This window comes from Sorex araneus, chromosome 1 (assembly GCF_027595985.1).
Source record: "Sorex araneus isolate mSorAra2 chromosome 1, mSorAra2.pri, whole genome shotgun sequence".
Classification (NCBI taxonomy): domain Eukaryota; kingdom Metazoa; phylum Chordata; class Mammalia; order Eulipotyphla; family Soricidae; genus Sorex; species Sorex araneus.
The window spans coordinates 323,365,230-323,382,061 of NC_073302.1; the positions used below are offsets into that span (position 1 = coordinate 323,365,230).

The 16,832-nt window shown below is 42.9% G+C and overlaps 1 protein-coding gene across 1 annotated transcript; it reads left to right on the forward strand.

Annotated features, from left to right (window-relative positions):
- The first annotated feature begins 3,092 nt into the window (after positions 1-3,092).
- LOC129404430 (protein TFG-like) lies at positions 3,093-5,176 on the forward strand. Its single transcript, XM_055137072.1, has one exon. It carries the CDS (start codon positions 3,546-3,548, stop codon positions 4,749-4,751), a length of 1,206 nt encoding a protein of 401 aa, XP_054993047.1. The 5' UTR covers positions 3,093-3,545; the 3' UTR covers positions 4,752-5,176.
- Positions 5,177-16,832: the final 11,656 nt, after the last annotated feature.

Genomic DNA, 16,832 nt, shown 5'->3' on the forward strand with positions numbered 1-16,832 from the left:
AGACTTTGATTCCCTCTGAACTATTACCCAAGTCATGGGCAATCCAAACAAAAATCAGAGCCAGGGCCAGGGCTGTGGTTCTGCAGCAGAGTTCATACCTTACATACGTGAGACCTAGCACTAATCCCAGCATTGCAAAACAACCCCAAAAAGCGAGTATTAGAACAAGAAGACTAGTCAAAGAGATAGAAATTAGCTATTAGGGAGTGAGTTGAGAATAGAAAGGATTACATATGAACAAGTAGAAGAAGAGAATGAAATTGGAGAAAATTCCTAATGAGGAAAGTTAGCCACCATGGACATATCTAAACCTTTCGTCCTGCTTTTGTCCTCCCTGGTTGGGGTGAGGGGTGCAGACACCAAGTGTCTACTGAGGCAGTTTCATTCCTAACCTGTCTCTCCAAGTCCTGAACACATATTCCGGCTGTCATCCTGTGGGTGTTTCAGAATCCAGGTTATATAGCTTATGCCTCGGCTTCACCCTAGGAAATTGAGCTTCAGAAGGAGAGATTGGCTGAAGCATCTGGTTTTTATAGTTCCACACTGATACAGTACACAGGCCAGGGTCTGAGGATTGGCCTAAGCTGTAAGACCCCATTGAGCTCACAGCCTTGAATCCCATCTGTCACCAACTCAAGCATTCCCTGGCCCCTCTATAGAAATGCTGCCAAGCTGCCACTACTAGCCTTCCAAAGGAGCCCCAGCTTGGCATTCCAATTAGTAGTTGTGTGTTCTCCTGTCCTCGGTTCTCTGATCCTTGGACTGGAAACCGGCTTACTACTCTGAATCCCTAAAGCAGAAGTTCTCTGCAAAGTCTGGAGATTTTTTTTGTTACAATTGGTCTTATATGCAGGGTATTAAGAGCTAAGATGTCCTGTAATGCCTCAAATAGCCTCCTCCGCAAAGTATCCTGTCTAGGGGCCAGGGAAATAGTTCATAGAATAAAACAGCAGGTAAGCTGCTTACCTTGCATGCAACCAACCCAAGTTTAATCCCAGGCATTTCATATTGTCTCCTTGAGTACCACCAGGAGTGACCCCTGAGCGCAGAACAAAGAGTAGGCCTTGAGCATAGCTAGATTTGGCCAGAAGAAACCCAGAATGGAATAATATGTCTTGCCTGTAGAGGCCAAGTTGGATTCCCAGCACACAAGTTTCCCAAGCACTGCTGGGTGTAGGCCTAGTGGCCCCCAGCAAAGACATTGTCACTGTCACCCCGTTGCTCATCGATTTGTTCAGGTAGGCACCGGTAACATCTCTCATTGTGAGACATTGTTACTGTTTTTGGCATATCCAATACGCCACGGGTAGCTTGCCAGGCTCTCTGAGAGGGGCGGAGGAATCAAGCATGGGTCAGCCGCGTGAAAGGTGAACACTGTGCTATCGCTCCTGCACCCCCAGCAAAGAAAAAACAAAAAACAGGCTGGAGCAATAGCACTGCAGATAGGGTATTTGCCTTGCACGTGGCTGACCCGGGTTCAATTCCCAGCATCCCATATGGTCCCCTGAGCACTGTCAGGAGTAATTCCTGAGTGCATGATCCAGGAGTAACACCTGTGCATTGCCAGGTGTGACCCAAAAGCAAAAAACAAAAATAATCACTATCAGAATCAAGATCCTGTCCAACCACTTCTCTATTTACCACTACAATGATCTTATCAAAAAATAAGGTCATCCACACGCAACTGGCCAACCAAGTGGAAACAGAGATCAATAAATGGGACTACATTAAACTATGCACCGCAAAAGATACAGTGACCAGAATACAAAGACTATCTACAGAATGGGAAAGGATATTTACACAATACCCATCAGATTAGGAGTTGATATCAATGGTATATAAAGCACTGGTTGAACTCTACAAGAAGAAAACATCCAACCCCATCAAAAAATGGGACGAAGAAATGAACAGAAACTTTCCCAAGGAAGAGATACGAATGGCCAAAAGGCACATGAAAAAGTGCTCTACATCACTAATCATCAGGGAGATGCAGATCAAAACAACCATTAGATACCACCTCACACCACAGAGACTAGCACACATCCAAAAGAACAAAAGCAGCCGCTGTTGGAGAGGATGTGGGGAGAAAGGGACCCTTCTATACTGCTGGTGGGAATGCCGACTGGTTCAGCCCTTCTGGAAAACAATATGGACAATTCTCAAAAAACTAGAGGTTGAACTCCCATTTGACCCAGCAATACCACTGCTGGGAATATATCCCAGAGAAGCAAAAAAGTATAGTCGAAGTGACATATGCACTTATATGTTCATCGCAGCACTGTTTACAATAGCCAGAATCTGGAAAAAACCTGAGTGCCCTAGAACAGATGACTGGTTGAAGAAACTTTGGTACATCTATACAATGGAATACTATGCAGCTGTTAGGGAAAATGAGGTCATGAATTTTGCATATAAGTGGATCAGCATGGAAAGTATCATGCTAAGTGAAATGAGTCAGAAAGAGAGAGACATAGAAAGATTGCACTCATCTGTGGAATATAGAACAATAGACTAGGAGACTAACACCCAAGAATAGTAGAAATAAGTACCAGGAAGTTGACTCCATGGCTTGGAGGCTGGTCTCTCATTCTGGGTAACTCAGAGAAGGGAACACCAAGTAAAATGTGGTCGGAGGTCATGCAGGGGAAGGGTGATGCATGCCGAATGTAGACTAGAGACTGAACACAATGGCCACTCAACACCTTTATTGCAAACCACAACACCTAATCAGAGACAGAACAAAAGGGAATATCCTGCCATAGTGGCAGTGTGGGGTGGAAGGGGGGAGACGGGACTGGGGAGGGTGGGAGAGATGCTGGGTTTACTGGTGGTAGAGAATGGGCACTGGTGAAGGGATGGGATCTCGAACTTTGTATGGGGGAAAGATGAGCACAATAATGTATAATTCATTTCAATTCTTAATGTAATTTTATTAGATTAATAAAGTCCAGATGACAAAAAAAAAATAAGGTCATCCAATGAAGAACCGATTGCTGAAGGTAGGTAAAGGGAGAAACATGATAATCTTTATTTTTTTATTTTTTAAGTATTATTTTCATAAAGTTGTTCACAATAATGGATTACATTCAATATTTCAACACCAATCCCAGCAACATTACACCTTCCCACCACCACTCAAGCAAATGCTAGATAATTTATTTTGTATTACTTGTATTGTTATGAATAACATGAGATATCACGCAACCACTGAAGCTCCTGGAATTCTAGAATTTTTAATAATTTGGGTCCGCTTCTTGCTCCCGCCCCTCTTCTTCCCCCGCCTGCCACGTACTGGGCCCGACTTCTCGCTAGGCTCGGTGGGTCTGTGCGATTGGCCCGGGCCGCGCGAGGCAACGAGCAAGGTGCGGCGGCCTTAGAGGGCAAACGAGTGGGCCGTGACCGTCGCCTGCTCCCGACGCCCGAGGCCTCGGCGGCGGCTTTTTCCTCAGCCCGGTGCCTGGAGGTCGGCGGAGAGAGGCGGTAGAGGCTTCCTCAGCCCGCCGTCTTTTCTAGAGTTGTGTATATAGACCATCCTGGAGTCCACCATGAATGGACAGTTGGATCTAAGTGGGAAACTAATCATCAAAGCTCAACTTGGAGAGGATATTCGACGAATTCCTATTCACAATGAAGATATTACTTATGATGAATTAGTACTAATGATGCAACGAGTGTTCAGGGGCAAACTTCTGAGTAATGATGAAGTCACAATAAAGTATAAGGATGAAGATGGAGATCTCATAACAATTTTTGATAGTTCTGACCTTTCCTTTGCAATTCAGTGTAGTAGGATACTGAAACTAACATTATTTGTTAATGGCCAGCCAAGACCCCTTGAATCAAGTCAGGTGAAATATCTCCGCCGAGAACTGGTAGAACTTCGAAATAAAGTGAATCGCCTATTGGATAGCTTGGAACCACCTGGAGAACCAGGACCTTCCACCAGTATTCCTGAGAATGATGCTGTGGATGGTAGGGAAGAAAAGCCTGCTGCTTCTGATTCTTCTGGAAAACAGTCTACTCAAGTTATGGCAGCAAGTATGTCAGCTTTTGATCCTTTAAAAAACCAAGATGAAATCAATAAAAATGTCATGTCAGCATTTGGCTTAACAGATGATCAGGTTTCAGGGCCACCCAGTGCTCCTGCAGAAGACCGTTCGGGAACACCTGATAGCATTGCTTCCTCCTCGTCCGCAGCTCACCCACCTGGAATTCAGCCGCAGCAGCAACCATACACAGGAGTTCAGACACAAGCAGGTCAGAGTGAAGGCCAGGCGTACCAGCAGTACCCACAGCAGGCTGGCTACAGTGCTCAGCAGCCGCAGGCACCACCACAGGCACCGCAGCAGTATGGTATCCAGTATTCAGCAGGCTATAATCAGCAAACTGGACCCCAACAACCTCAGCAGTTCCAGGGATATGGTCAGCAACCAACTTCTCAGGCACCTGCTCCTGCCTTTTCGGGTCAGCCTCAACAACTGCCTGCTCAACCACCACAGCAGTACCAGGCGGGCAACTATCACCCCCAGACTTACACTACCCAGCCCTCTCAGCCGACTAATTATACTGTGCCCCCTGCCTCACAACCTGGAATGGCTCCAAGCCAACCTGGAGCCTATCAACCCAGACCAGGTTTTACACCACCTCCTGGAAGTACCATGACCCCTCCTCCAAGTGGGCCTAACCCTTATGCGCGTAACCGGCCTCCCTTTGGTCAGGGCTATACTCAACCTGGACCTGGTTATCGATAAATAGGTTCAGCTACACTGAAAATTGTAGCTGCTAGCCATTTGCCTCCCAAAAGACTCCAATACTATTTTATTTTAATTTGTATTGAAGTTCTAAAATTTAAAAAAGCAGAAGCATTTTTTTTTTATATCATCGTTGCTGTTAAATGAAAGCATAATTTGCTGGAACTCAAAAAAAGACCAAAAAGATTTTTCTTCCCCTGCTTAAGTATAGCAACTTCCTAGTTATTTTGGAACACTACTCTTACATGTGTGTAAAGTGATTGACTTTCTAGCTTGCCTTGTTCAGAGGATATTAAAATGCTAGGTTGAAATTTAGCCATCTTGGCTTTTTACTATTAACATGATGTACTAAAATAGACCCTTTTGAGAAGACAGCTAGATGTATAAAATGTAACATTGACAGGTTAATAAACATGATTGAATTCAAAAAAAATAATAATAATTTGGGTCCGGAGAAATCTCTGCAACAAGCTACTTGGTTCTGAATCTCTGTGAATATTTGTGAATCTCTGAATCATGGCTGTTAAGGAGCTTAAATGGCACCCGGAGGCAGTTTGTGTGCGTGACAGCCAGGCTCCTGCAAGGAGATGGGAAGGAGCTGCCCATCCCAAACCCTTGAGTTTACAGTCACTGGTCCCTCGTATCTGGGTTTTTCATTGGGTTCTGGAAGTTTGCAGTTGCCAGGATTCATAGAGGGCAGGTAGAGAGACGACGCCTGCTCCCATCTGAGGTACCCTGGTGAAATAAGTCTGGCACAAGGCCCAGATTCATCGCAGCAAGTTGCATGATAACCTTTTAGTATCTCCTATATTGCAAGCTATAATGCCAAAGAGAGAGAAAGAGAGAGCGGAAGGGAGTGGGGAAAGGAGAGAGAGAAAGAGAGAGAGGTGCTTGCCATCAAGGCAGGTTGGGGGGGCGGGGAGGCAATGGGGTAGTGGGAGGGAAACTGGGGACATTGGTGGTGGGAAACAGACACTGGTAAAGGGACTGGTGTTGGAACATTGTATGACTAAAACCCAATCATGAACTACATTGTGTATTTCACAATGATTAAAAATAAAAAGTAAACTAATATTAAGGTCACAAACAGTAAAAGCACAAACTAAAAACCTCCACACACCCAACTTAGAACACTCATCATCATCATCATCATCATCATCATCATCATCATCATCATCATCATCATCATCATCCCGTAGATCGTCGAATTTCTTGAGTGGTCTCAGTAACATCTTCATTCGTCCTAGCCCTGAGATTTTAGAAGCCTCTCTTACTCATCCTTCCCAACAATGCTGCATTGGAGGCTCTTTCAGGGTCAGGGGAATGAGACCCAGCATTGTTACTGGTTTTGGCATGTGAATACACCATGGGGAGTTTGTGAGGCTCTCCAATGTGGGCAGGAAACTCTGGGTAGCTTACTAGGTTCTCCCAGAGGGAGAAGTAGGCTATAAGATGTTGCTTCCGGGAACTTGGTTTAAAATCTCTTAAGTGTTGGCCATTGGTAGGATTACACGGCACTGGGGGCAGTCCCTGGTTGTGACTGTCTAGCTACTGGAAAATGGGAAATCTGGGCAGAAAAGGCCCAGCCCCAATATGAGCAGGCTTGGAGGTCTCAGCCCTAGGTCCTGCACACCTGGGTTCCTCTGCCAGTACCTTCATGCATGAGGCTCATCCGAACCTGTGCAGAGGGGCCTTGAGCATGGCTGTGGCTAGGCTCCAGAGGTCTTTGGCCACGGGAGCTCTGCTTGGGAGTCTCTTGCCTGGCTGTCTTCCCGGGAGCCCCTCAGGGGATGGGCTCCAGCTTCCCTCCCTGCCCTGAGCAGAGCTCCCGTGGCTGAAGACCTCCAGAGCCTAGCCACAGCTAGAATCTCTGTTCTGTTCTTTGCATTTTCATTAGTTCTGAAAGTCTGTCCCCGGAATGGCAAGTTCCAAGATCAGTTAGAGATTTGGGTGGCGTGATGACACTCCATGGACCTCTACTTTTCAGGAATTCCTTCGTACTTTCCTTGCTCACTCTGAACTCTGTTCTCTAGATACCTCAGCAAATAAGAATATCTGAGGTTTTTTGTTTGTTTGTTTGTTTTTTTGTTTTTAAATTTAAATTTTATTGAATCACCATGTGGAGGGTTACATAGTTCTCAGGATTATGTCAGTTATACAATACTCAAACACCCTTCCCTTCACCCGTGCCCATATTCCATCACCAACCACCCCATTATACCTCCCGCCCCCTCCCACCCCCCCAGTCCCCGCCCTTGTAAGTGATAAGTTTCACTTCATTTACGCTTTATCTTGGTTATAGTCCATGTTTCAACACATAACTCACTATTGTTGCTAGGGTTTCCCCCAAAAAAAGAAAAGACAGTCCCACTGTCAAGGAAGCATTTGATGGCTCTCCATTGCTGAGAATGTAGAGATATTAAGTCCCGCTGTTTGTTACATAACTTTTCTATTTTTTCCCCCCTCGTCCCGAGCCACCGAGATCACACCTGTTTAGTAATCACCACGCTGCCTGACAAAGGGAAAACAAACCAAAAAAAGATGGTTATTTCTCATCATCAGCCGGCGTGGGGCTCTGGCTTAGTTGATAGTCTGGTAGAATGTCTGCAAGCAGTTTCTGGAACCAAAAGTAATATGCTGGTATCGGCCCCGGCTCGAGATTCCACCAGCGTCCCGCTGTTCCAAGTACATAGTAATTTATTCCCTCGTATCCCATTCCCACGCCACCAGGTCCGTGTCAGCTTAATGGACATCATACTATGGCTAACGCCACGCCGCGTTTCTTCCCGAGAAAGAAGGATATTTCTTCTCAGCCGGCGTGGGGATATGGCTTAGTTCAGTCTATAGAGATGGCTACCACTTAGGATTTCCCACCAAAGTCCGACCCATTAAAAGGGAACCGTTTTATATTGGTGATGATTAAATGACAATAGGTTGCGCGGCCATGGCAGCGGCCTCGCGGCTTTGAATTTCTGTATAAAGTCCAGGGAAAGTACAGCCAGAAATTACACGTCGCTACAAACTTTAACCCTATTATGGTCCCCCCAAAGTCCAACCCATTACAAAGGAACCATTTCATATTGCTGATGATTAGATGACATTAGGCTGCCGCGGCGCGCAGTTTTGGTTTTCTATATAAAGTCCAGGGAAAATTCTGCCTAAAATTCTATTGCTACAATCTTTTACCCTTCAACAAAAAACTTAGTACTATTGTTTGGAGTTCCCCCCCCCCCGCCCCCGTTAAGCCCTGCCAAAAAGGAACATTTACACATTGCTCACAATCAAGAGATACTAGGTCTATCACAGCTGCGTGGTTTTGGATTTCTATATGAAGTGCAGGGAAAATTCTTTTGGTAATTGCATCACTCGCTGGCAGCACCTGGGCCAGAAGCTCCGAGCACACAGTTTGGAGGCATTTTGGGGGCACCGCTCGTGTCCAAAGTGGTTCAGTTGCCTCCGGGGTCGATCTCGCGCGGGGCCGGAAAGGAGCGTCCCCACATGGCTCTGTGCTTAAATGTCGGCCGGCACAGGACGGATCCGGAAGTCCCGCCCATCGGCTTTCCCGGGCTTCCTGTAGAGTTTAAAAACCGGCTATTGCCTCGCTGCGTTCAAAAAGAAAGAGTTGAGAGAGGAAAGAGCATACCCTGCCGGCAGCGCCTGGGCCAGAAGCTCGAGCACACAGTTTGGAGGCATTTTGGGGGCGCCGCTCGTGTCCAAAGTGGTTCAGTTGCCTCCGGGGTCGATCTCGCGCGGGGCCGGAAAGGCGAATATCTGAGGTTTTGATAAGAATATAAATTATTCAAGGGCTGGAGGGATAGCACAGCGGGGAGGGCGTTTGCCTTGCACGCGGCCGACCCGAGTTCGAATCCCAGCATCCCATATGGTCCCCTGAGCACCGCCAGGAGTAATTCCTGAGTGTAGAACCAGGAGTAACCCCTGTGCATTGCCAGGTGTGACCCAAAAAGCAAAATATATATATATATATATATATATATATATATATATATAAATTATTCGAGATAAAGAAGTGAAAAATACAATATCTTCTTCATTGGAGTTATTGTCTTTCAAGTTTCTACCTGCTTTTGCTCACTTACACATACTTTATAGTACCTTTTTCAGAGTTTAATGTTAGAATGGTTAAGGGTTTGTCCAACACAGTGTTTCTCAGAGTGTAGATACCACTCCTGGTGTGTGTGTGTGTGAGGGGAGAGGGAGGGGGAGTCTTAGGTAGAACTAACTGGAGAGGCACGTTCTCTTGTTCTCTTAATGAAAAGGCAGATGGTGGCCAGATAGTACAGCTTGGGTAAAGTGTTTGCTTTCCACACCCGGGTGCTGCCCAGCACAGTGAGGTGTGATCCTGGAACACAGAGCAGGAGTAAGCACTGAGCATAGCCAGTTGTTCCACCCACTAATCTCCCCAGTCCCCATCCCCAGAAAGCAGTACCTTTCCAAGGGACATTGAGTATTATTTTTTGTTTTCTGAAAAGGAGCAATAAGCCAAATAGGTTTAGAAGCCTCTGGTCTAGCACAAACTCCTCCACTGTGACCTGCTTGGATGCTTCTTAATTTCTTATTCTCTCTTCCCTAAATGAAGGCCCTACCTGGGCTTTCCCAGACCCAAATACAAAACTCTAACATTCTAAAGAAAGAAGCCCCACCAGGAATGATCCCTAAGTGCCGAGCCAGAGCCAGGAATAAGCCACAAGCACTACTGAGCGTGTTCCCAAAACAAAACAAAACAAAAAATGAGTATCACCACACATCTTAAAATAAGCCTGGCTTTCCTGGAAGGGAGCATAACATGACATACACTATAACCATGCCACCATCCCCTGCACCAGGCTGTTTCACTCAGGGTGCCCTGGAGGGGGTCGAGTGAGACCCCTTCCTGCCCCAAGGGACCTGGACCCGGCAGCCAAAACCCTTCAGAACTCACCACCTCCATGCACACGGCCGCTCTCCACATGCTCGGGCAGAGCCTCACCCAGAAGTGAGCGTATTTCTGGACCATGCGGCCACAAATGCAGCAACTCATACCTCACACCACCCATACTCCAAAAGTACCACATCACATTTGATGGGGTTTAAAGTAGGATGCAACCAATATTAGAGGGAAATATTTTTTTACAGATATATATACATATATATATGCACACAAGACTCAACCTTCAAAACATGTTAGTAATCTCTTATAGAAGGGCTTAATGGCCCCTGGGTGAAATACAACAATCTTCACTCTCTTTCCTCTAAGGAAAATTTTTGGAGCATTTTCAATGTTTTTTCATAACAAACAATTCAAAACAAATTATTTCAGTTCTGCTTTGGGGCAGGGGTTGGGGTTTAGGATGGAAACAGCCAAAATATGGTGGTGGGAAGGTGTAATGGTAGTGGGATTTGTGTTCGAATATTAAATGTAATCAAATATTGTGAACTACTTTATAAAATAAAAAAGATTTTAAAAATAAAATAAGCCTGAATTCCTAAAATGAACTCATCCAACCAGATGACTCAGTGCCTGCCCAGATACACCAAAGTTGTTAGGTCAGCCCTAGTGTAGACACTAATCAATCCATGACTTATCATCCAGTCACAGTAACTATATTTACTTGGTTATTCTAAGCTCTTGTGACACTATAAATAAACATTAAAATATGCTAGCTTAGTACTTTATTAACCAAATTATTCTGGCATGGTGGTTTTCAACTTAGATGAAAAACATTACAACTGACTTTCATTTCATGATAGATAACTCTTCTTTCATGGTATTTTTGCCATAGTCAGTATTAGTTTGAGGAACTTAATGTAGATAGGCTTCATTATACTTTTCTCAGGCATATTGAAATACATTCCATTTAATGAAAATAGGTAACTTCTTTTATGGTATTTTTGCCATCAGTATTAGCTTGAGGAACTTAATGTAGATAGGCTCCATTATACTTTTCTCAGGCAAATTGAAATACACTTCATTTAATGAAAAGATTGCAAAAAAAAAGAGAGAGAGAGAAAGAATCATTTCATCCCTTGCCCTGACACACCTATTAATTTCTACTTTTTTTGTTTGGATAAAAAAGTCCCACCTGTGGGACTTGGGCTGAGAGACTGTAGTGCCAAGGATCAAACCTAGGGTTTGAGGATGCAAGTACCCATTTAGCCATCTCCCTCGCCCTTAGTTTATACTACTTGATTTTCGTTTGAGCTTTTTTTTTAGTTTTAGACTTCTTTCCTTTCTTTCTTCCTTTCTTTCTTTCTTTCTTTCTTTCTTTCTTTCTTTCTTTCTTTTCTTTTCTTTTCTTTCTTTCTTCTCTTTCTTTCTCTTTCTTTCTCTTCCTTCCTTTCTTCCTTCTTTCTTTCTTTTTTTCCCACTTTCTTTCCTACTTTCTTTGTTTCCTCCCTCCCTTCCTTCCTACTTTCTTTCTTTCCTTCCTTCCTCCCTCCCTCCCTTTTTTCTTTCTTTCTTTTTTTCCACTTTCTTTCCTACTTTCTTTGTTTCTTTCCTCCCTCCCTTCCTTCCTTCCTACTTTCTTTCTTTCCTTCCTTCCTCCCTCCCTCCCTTTTTTCTTTCTTTCTCTTCCTTCCTTCTTTCCTTCCTTCCTTCCTTCCTTCCTTCCTTCCTTCCTTCCTTCCTTCCTTCCTTCCTTCCTTCCTTCCTTCCTTTCTTTTTTTTTGGGTCACACCCAGCAATGCTCAGGGGTTACTCCTGGCTCTGCACCACTCAGGAATTACTCCTAGCAGTGCTGGGAAGACCATATGGGATGCTGAGGATCGAGCACAGGTCAGCCAAGAGCAAGGCAAATGCCCTACCCGCTGTACTATTGCTCTGCCCTTTAGACTTCGTTTTAAAGAATATATTTTATTAAGGGAATTTGATATTAAACCAATTCTTCCATTGTGTTGTGTACTGGGGTTTTGTTTCATGGTTTGGGGTTTGGGACCACACCTAGGGGTTTCCCAGGGGCTACTCCTGGGCATGTGATGAGGGGCGGGGTTTACTCACAGTGTCCCCAGTAAACTCTGCCGTGTCCCGAATGAATGGGCTCCTGTCTGCAGAGCATGTGTTCAGCCCCCTCAGCTAGTGCTCCAGCCCAGGCTCTTGGTTTCTCAACACTTCTTGTCTACTACATCTAGGAAAATCTTTTGACATTATTTGTCAGAGTTTTTGTTTGTTTTGGGATCATACCCAGTGGTGCTCAGGACTTACTCCTGGCTCTGTGCTCAGGGATCACTCCTGACAGGACTCAGTGGATCTTATGCTATACCAGGGATCGAATTCAAGTCAGCCACATACAAAGCAAGTGTTTACCTGCTGTACTGTCGCTATGGCCCCCTATTTGGTGGGTTTCTGTCTAATTTTTTACCACAGGGCTACTCCCCTCCCTCTATTCCCTCCCTCTCTGGTGGTGGTGGTGGTGGTTATTGTTGTTGCTGTTGTTGTTTTCAGATGAGGAGGCTCATACTTGGTGGTGCTCAGGGATCACTCCTGGCAGGCTCAGGAACCATATGGAGTGCCAGGGATTGCACCAGGGTCGGCCAGGTGCAAGGCAAGTGCCACACCCACTGCACTGTCTCTCCACGGGGTACTTCTTTTGAAGTTGAATGTGGCTTACTTTCCGTCCTGGAGAAACAAAAGGTCTTCTTTCCAATGAGACTTGTGTTCCAACACTGCCTCTGTATTTCAGAAAAATACAGTTTCCTTTTCTGAGTGCAGAGTAGAGATTTAAAATTTTTAATCTGCAGGTATTTATTTTTCCTACAGTCTTTTGCAAATCTAATGAGGTTTCATAATCCTGTTATGAGAGCTGCTAGTAGTGTGAAAAAGGGTGTAACACTTCTTGGTACTGTTTATTCTTCCATCGTGCAATTTCCTAATCCTAGTCCTTAGACACTAAGTGGAACTATAAGGAAGGGAACAAAGGAAACAAAATAGATCTTTTTCATGCCTTTAGAAAGGTGGATACTTAAACATAACAATACTCTAAGGTAAGGATTCAAGTCATGACTAACTGCCACCTGACAAATTTAGTTGTATGGCAGTTGTCAGTCACGTAGGAAAAAAATTGATATTGTTGTTGTTTTTGTTGTTGTTTTCAATATGTCCAGTATTTTGTTGTTGTTTTCAATCGTCCAGTATCTTATTATTTCTATGCCCTAATGTTTGTAGGAGTTTTGCTACCTATTTTCTAACTGTACAATAAATATATTCTCCCAGGGCTTTTCTTTTTAACAGATACCAGAAAAGACAGGGGTATCCTAGGTTCAGGAGAACTTAAGAGAGTAGTTTAGCTTTATTTCAGTCTAGTACTACTCATACAGGTCTGTAAAAATGACTTTCTAGAGATAGATGACTTGTTGGAAAATGGTTCTTGTACCCAGACTAACCAGGGCCTATAACCTATAAATCCTAGATAAATCAATTTTAAATCACATGACAAGAAATTGAATGTGTCCCTTACTGCTGTTTAGGAAAATTATTTTTCCAACTGCCTTCCAAAATAATCTCTTATATGTTCCCTTGTTCTTCAGTTTTAACTGATATATACATACATATATGTGGTAAATACATACATATATCAAATAGTTTTATATATGTTTATATATATGTATATATATCGAAATTTTTCTTCAGGCCCCACCAATGTACTCTTCCCACAACATATAAAAATGTACAAAATGTTAACATTTAATAGAAGGGTAAATAAAAACTATGAATAGACAGATTTATTCTTCACTCTTCCATAAAAAAAAAAATGTCTGTTTTGGATTTTTTCAGTGCTTATTTCAACTTCTTCCAGTTCAGTGCACCCAGAGTAGGAGAACCTTATATCATGACCCCAAGTACCAGTTTTGAAACTCATTATCTTCATCCATCAACTCGAACTTTGAAACACACAGCACCCACACCCATTTCCATTACAATTTCACATTGTTCTTTATCAGTGTCCTTTGCCCAACTGAAGCCTGCTTCACATATGATCTTTCTTGTCACTGAGTTGCTATCCTCCATGTCCTTGACTTCAGCATTCACACTACTGTGACTTTACCTTCAGCTGCCTTCAGAATTCTCTTTCTAGGTCAGGGAGATCTTTCAAACGGAAGCACACATGCCTGGCATGTGAGTTTCATTGTCTCTAACCTGCCCTCCACCCCCAGTATCCTTAGATAGAGCCCTGGGGCCTCCAGCACTGTCTGACTGAGCATCAAACATCACCAGGCTGAGCATCTCTGGGAGTGGCTCTGGGCCCCCCAAATTCTGTTGGGTGTGTCCTCTATTAAAAAGAATTCTTGTTTCCTCCACTGATACTTTGCTGCATACTAAATTAGTTATTGACTTATAATTAGCGACCCAGGTTCGATTCCTTCACCCCTTTCGGAGAGCCTGGCAAGTTACCGAGAGTATCTTGCCCACACGGCAGAGCCTGGCAAGTTACCTGTGGCGTATTCGATTTGCCAAAAACAGTAACAAGTCTCACACAGAAATGTTACTGGTGCCCGCTCGAGCAAATCGATGAGCAATGGGATGACAGTGACAGTGATTTATAACTAATAAACAGTGTCTTTTCCTCACACTTCCTAGGTTGGAAAGACTTCTCTCTCAACAGGAGACCCTGGATGGAGCATGGTTGTCCCTGAAAGATCTTTTCTCTGTTCCAAGTCCTCTCATTGTTATCCAATGTCATCTTCTTACATGTAGTGTCTAATTTCCAAACCTAGTAAACAATTTGCTCTTTTGTTTGCTTGTTTTGGGGGCCACACTCAGCAGTGCTTTGTACTGCTCCCTGAAAAATGCTTGGGGGTTATTCCCAGTGGTGCTGGTGACAGAACCCAGGCCACATGCATCTTAGGGCTGATACAAATGAAGACGTTACTGGCGCCTGCTTGAGTAAATCGATGAACAACTGGATAACAGTGATATAGTGACAGTGATACAGTGATAGATTTGTTTATATATATAATATATTACTTAAATTATCAAATTTATAGTATGTCAAGTATAATTTTCAATACAATACTAGTATATTTTAATGTTAGAAATGCATTACCTCTAAGAATTTCTATATCTTGCCCAGGTCCATCTATAATTAGAGAAGATGGAGTGATATTACAGGGGTTGAGCCGTTTGCCTTGCACACAGTCAATCGTGGTTTGGCCCCCACACCATAGAAGGTCCCCAAACACCACAAGGAATGAGCCCTGAGCACAGAGCAGCCTGAGCACCACTGGCTGTGGCCCAACCCTTCCCCTCAATTCTCCTAAAAAAGCTATGATTTGAATCCTCAGTTCCTCCTTTTTTTTTTTCAATTCCTCCTTAATCCTAGAAAATTACTCATTGTTTTGTCAGTTCATATAAAGAAGAAATGAAAGATGAAAAGAGATTAGTTGGGGAATTTCCCTTTGACTTTATTAAACCAGGGCTTCCATTTTCAGCAGTTTGGCAGATTTAAAACAATATACTGGATAAAATATTCTAATTTTTTTTATTGAATCAGTAGAGAGAGTAAGAGGGAAACTGTCTAATTTTTTTTAAATGCCATTTCTCTATACAAAAGAAAGGAATCTATAGATACCAAGCCAAGGGAAAACAGGAACTCTCGGAAGCAAATAAGCACCGAAGTAATATTTTTCTAGCTACTGCCAAATCCTGGTGACTTCGTGCTTTTGCTCTAACAAGTACTCAAGACACGAAAAGCAGAAACCTAAACTCACTCCAGGGCAAATCTGTGATTAAAAAATGACCACCTATATAGGTAACATTGAATTAAATGTAAATCTTAGTGCATGAAAGGGGTATAAAGAAAGAAGTTGTCTGGCTTGTTTATGAGTAAAAAGGAAGGAGGAAAAAAAATCTTCCCTGGGATAGAACCACAGGGAAGTTTGTGACCTGAAATAACACTACCTCTAAGTTACAAAGAAAATTATCTCAAGGAGAGAATTTTAAGTTGTCTTAATTGGTCCTGCCTTCTTGGTTTTCAAATAAATCCTACCAAGTGATTTATTTTGTGGGGGGGGGCAATACACAAGCGGGCTCAAGAGCCCACTACCTTGCGGAGAGGTCACACCTGGTGATGCTTGAGGAACCATGAGGTATCGGGGTAGAACCTGGCCGCCTGCAGGCCCAGCATGCTCACTACCTCTTTGATCTATCTCTTTGGCTCCTACCAAATTTTTTAAAAAGAAAATAGCACCTCACAGACAATATTAAAAATAGGGAAATATGTCACCATTAATGAGAAACAAGTGAAACAAAAACAAAATACACATAGAACATTATACTATATATGTATAAATATGTAAATAAATACAACTTGGGCATGATCATAAGCAGGAAATATGAGATTATATAAAGACTAAACAAGAGATAGGCTGTGGGTGGAAGGGAAACAGGTGGCATTGGTGGAGAGAGGTGGACACTGGCGAAGGGATTAGTGTTGAAATATTGTAGAACCAAACCCAATAATGAAACATTTTATAATCCATGGTGACTAAATAAAAAAATTTTAAGTCTAAGAAAATTTGAAGGAAATCACAAAAACATTAGTAAAATCAGTAGATGAAGTATTAGATTAAACACAGCTGAGGAAAGAATTAATGAACCAGAAGATAACTGACTAACTTACCTACATATAGGCAACACAGACATGGAGATTGGCTATCCAATGAAATAAAGATCAAGGGACAGAACATAATGAAAATGGCTAATATTTTAACATTAAATCTTAGTATTTAATTAAATATTGAAACAACAAAAAGGATACCAGAAAGAATGGAAAGCAGAAATAGAGGTAACAATAGATAAATTCAAAGGAATGCATTTTGGAATGCAAGAAAATTCCAAGCATAATAGAACATTCACAAAATATGATAGTGCTTGCAGAACTGCATATGAAAAAAATGTCTCATAAGCATCCAAAAAAATTTTTTATTATCCACAATGGTATAACAATTCAGCTTATTGCTAACTTCTCACCAGAAACTTCAAAGTCAAAAAACAGAAGAATGTGTTTTCCCTTAGCTGCAAGGAAACTCTAACTCTATAAGCTATACTCTCTGGAACTATCTTTCAAGAATAAGAAAAAATTAAGA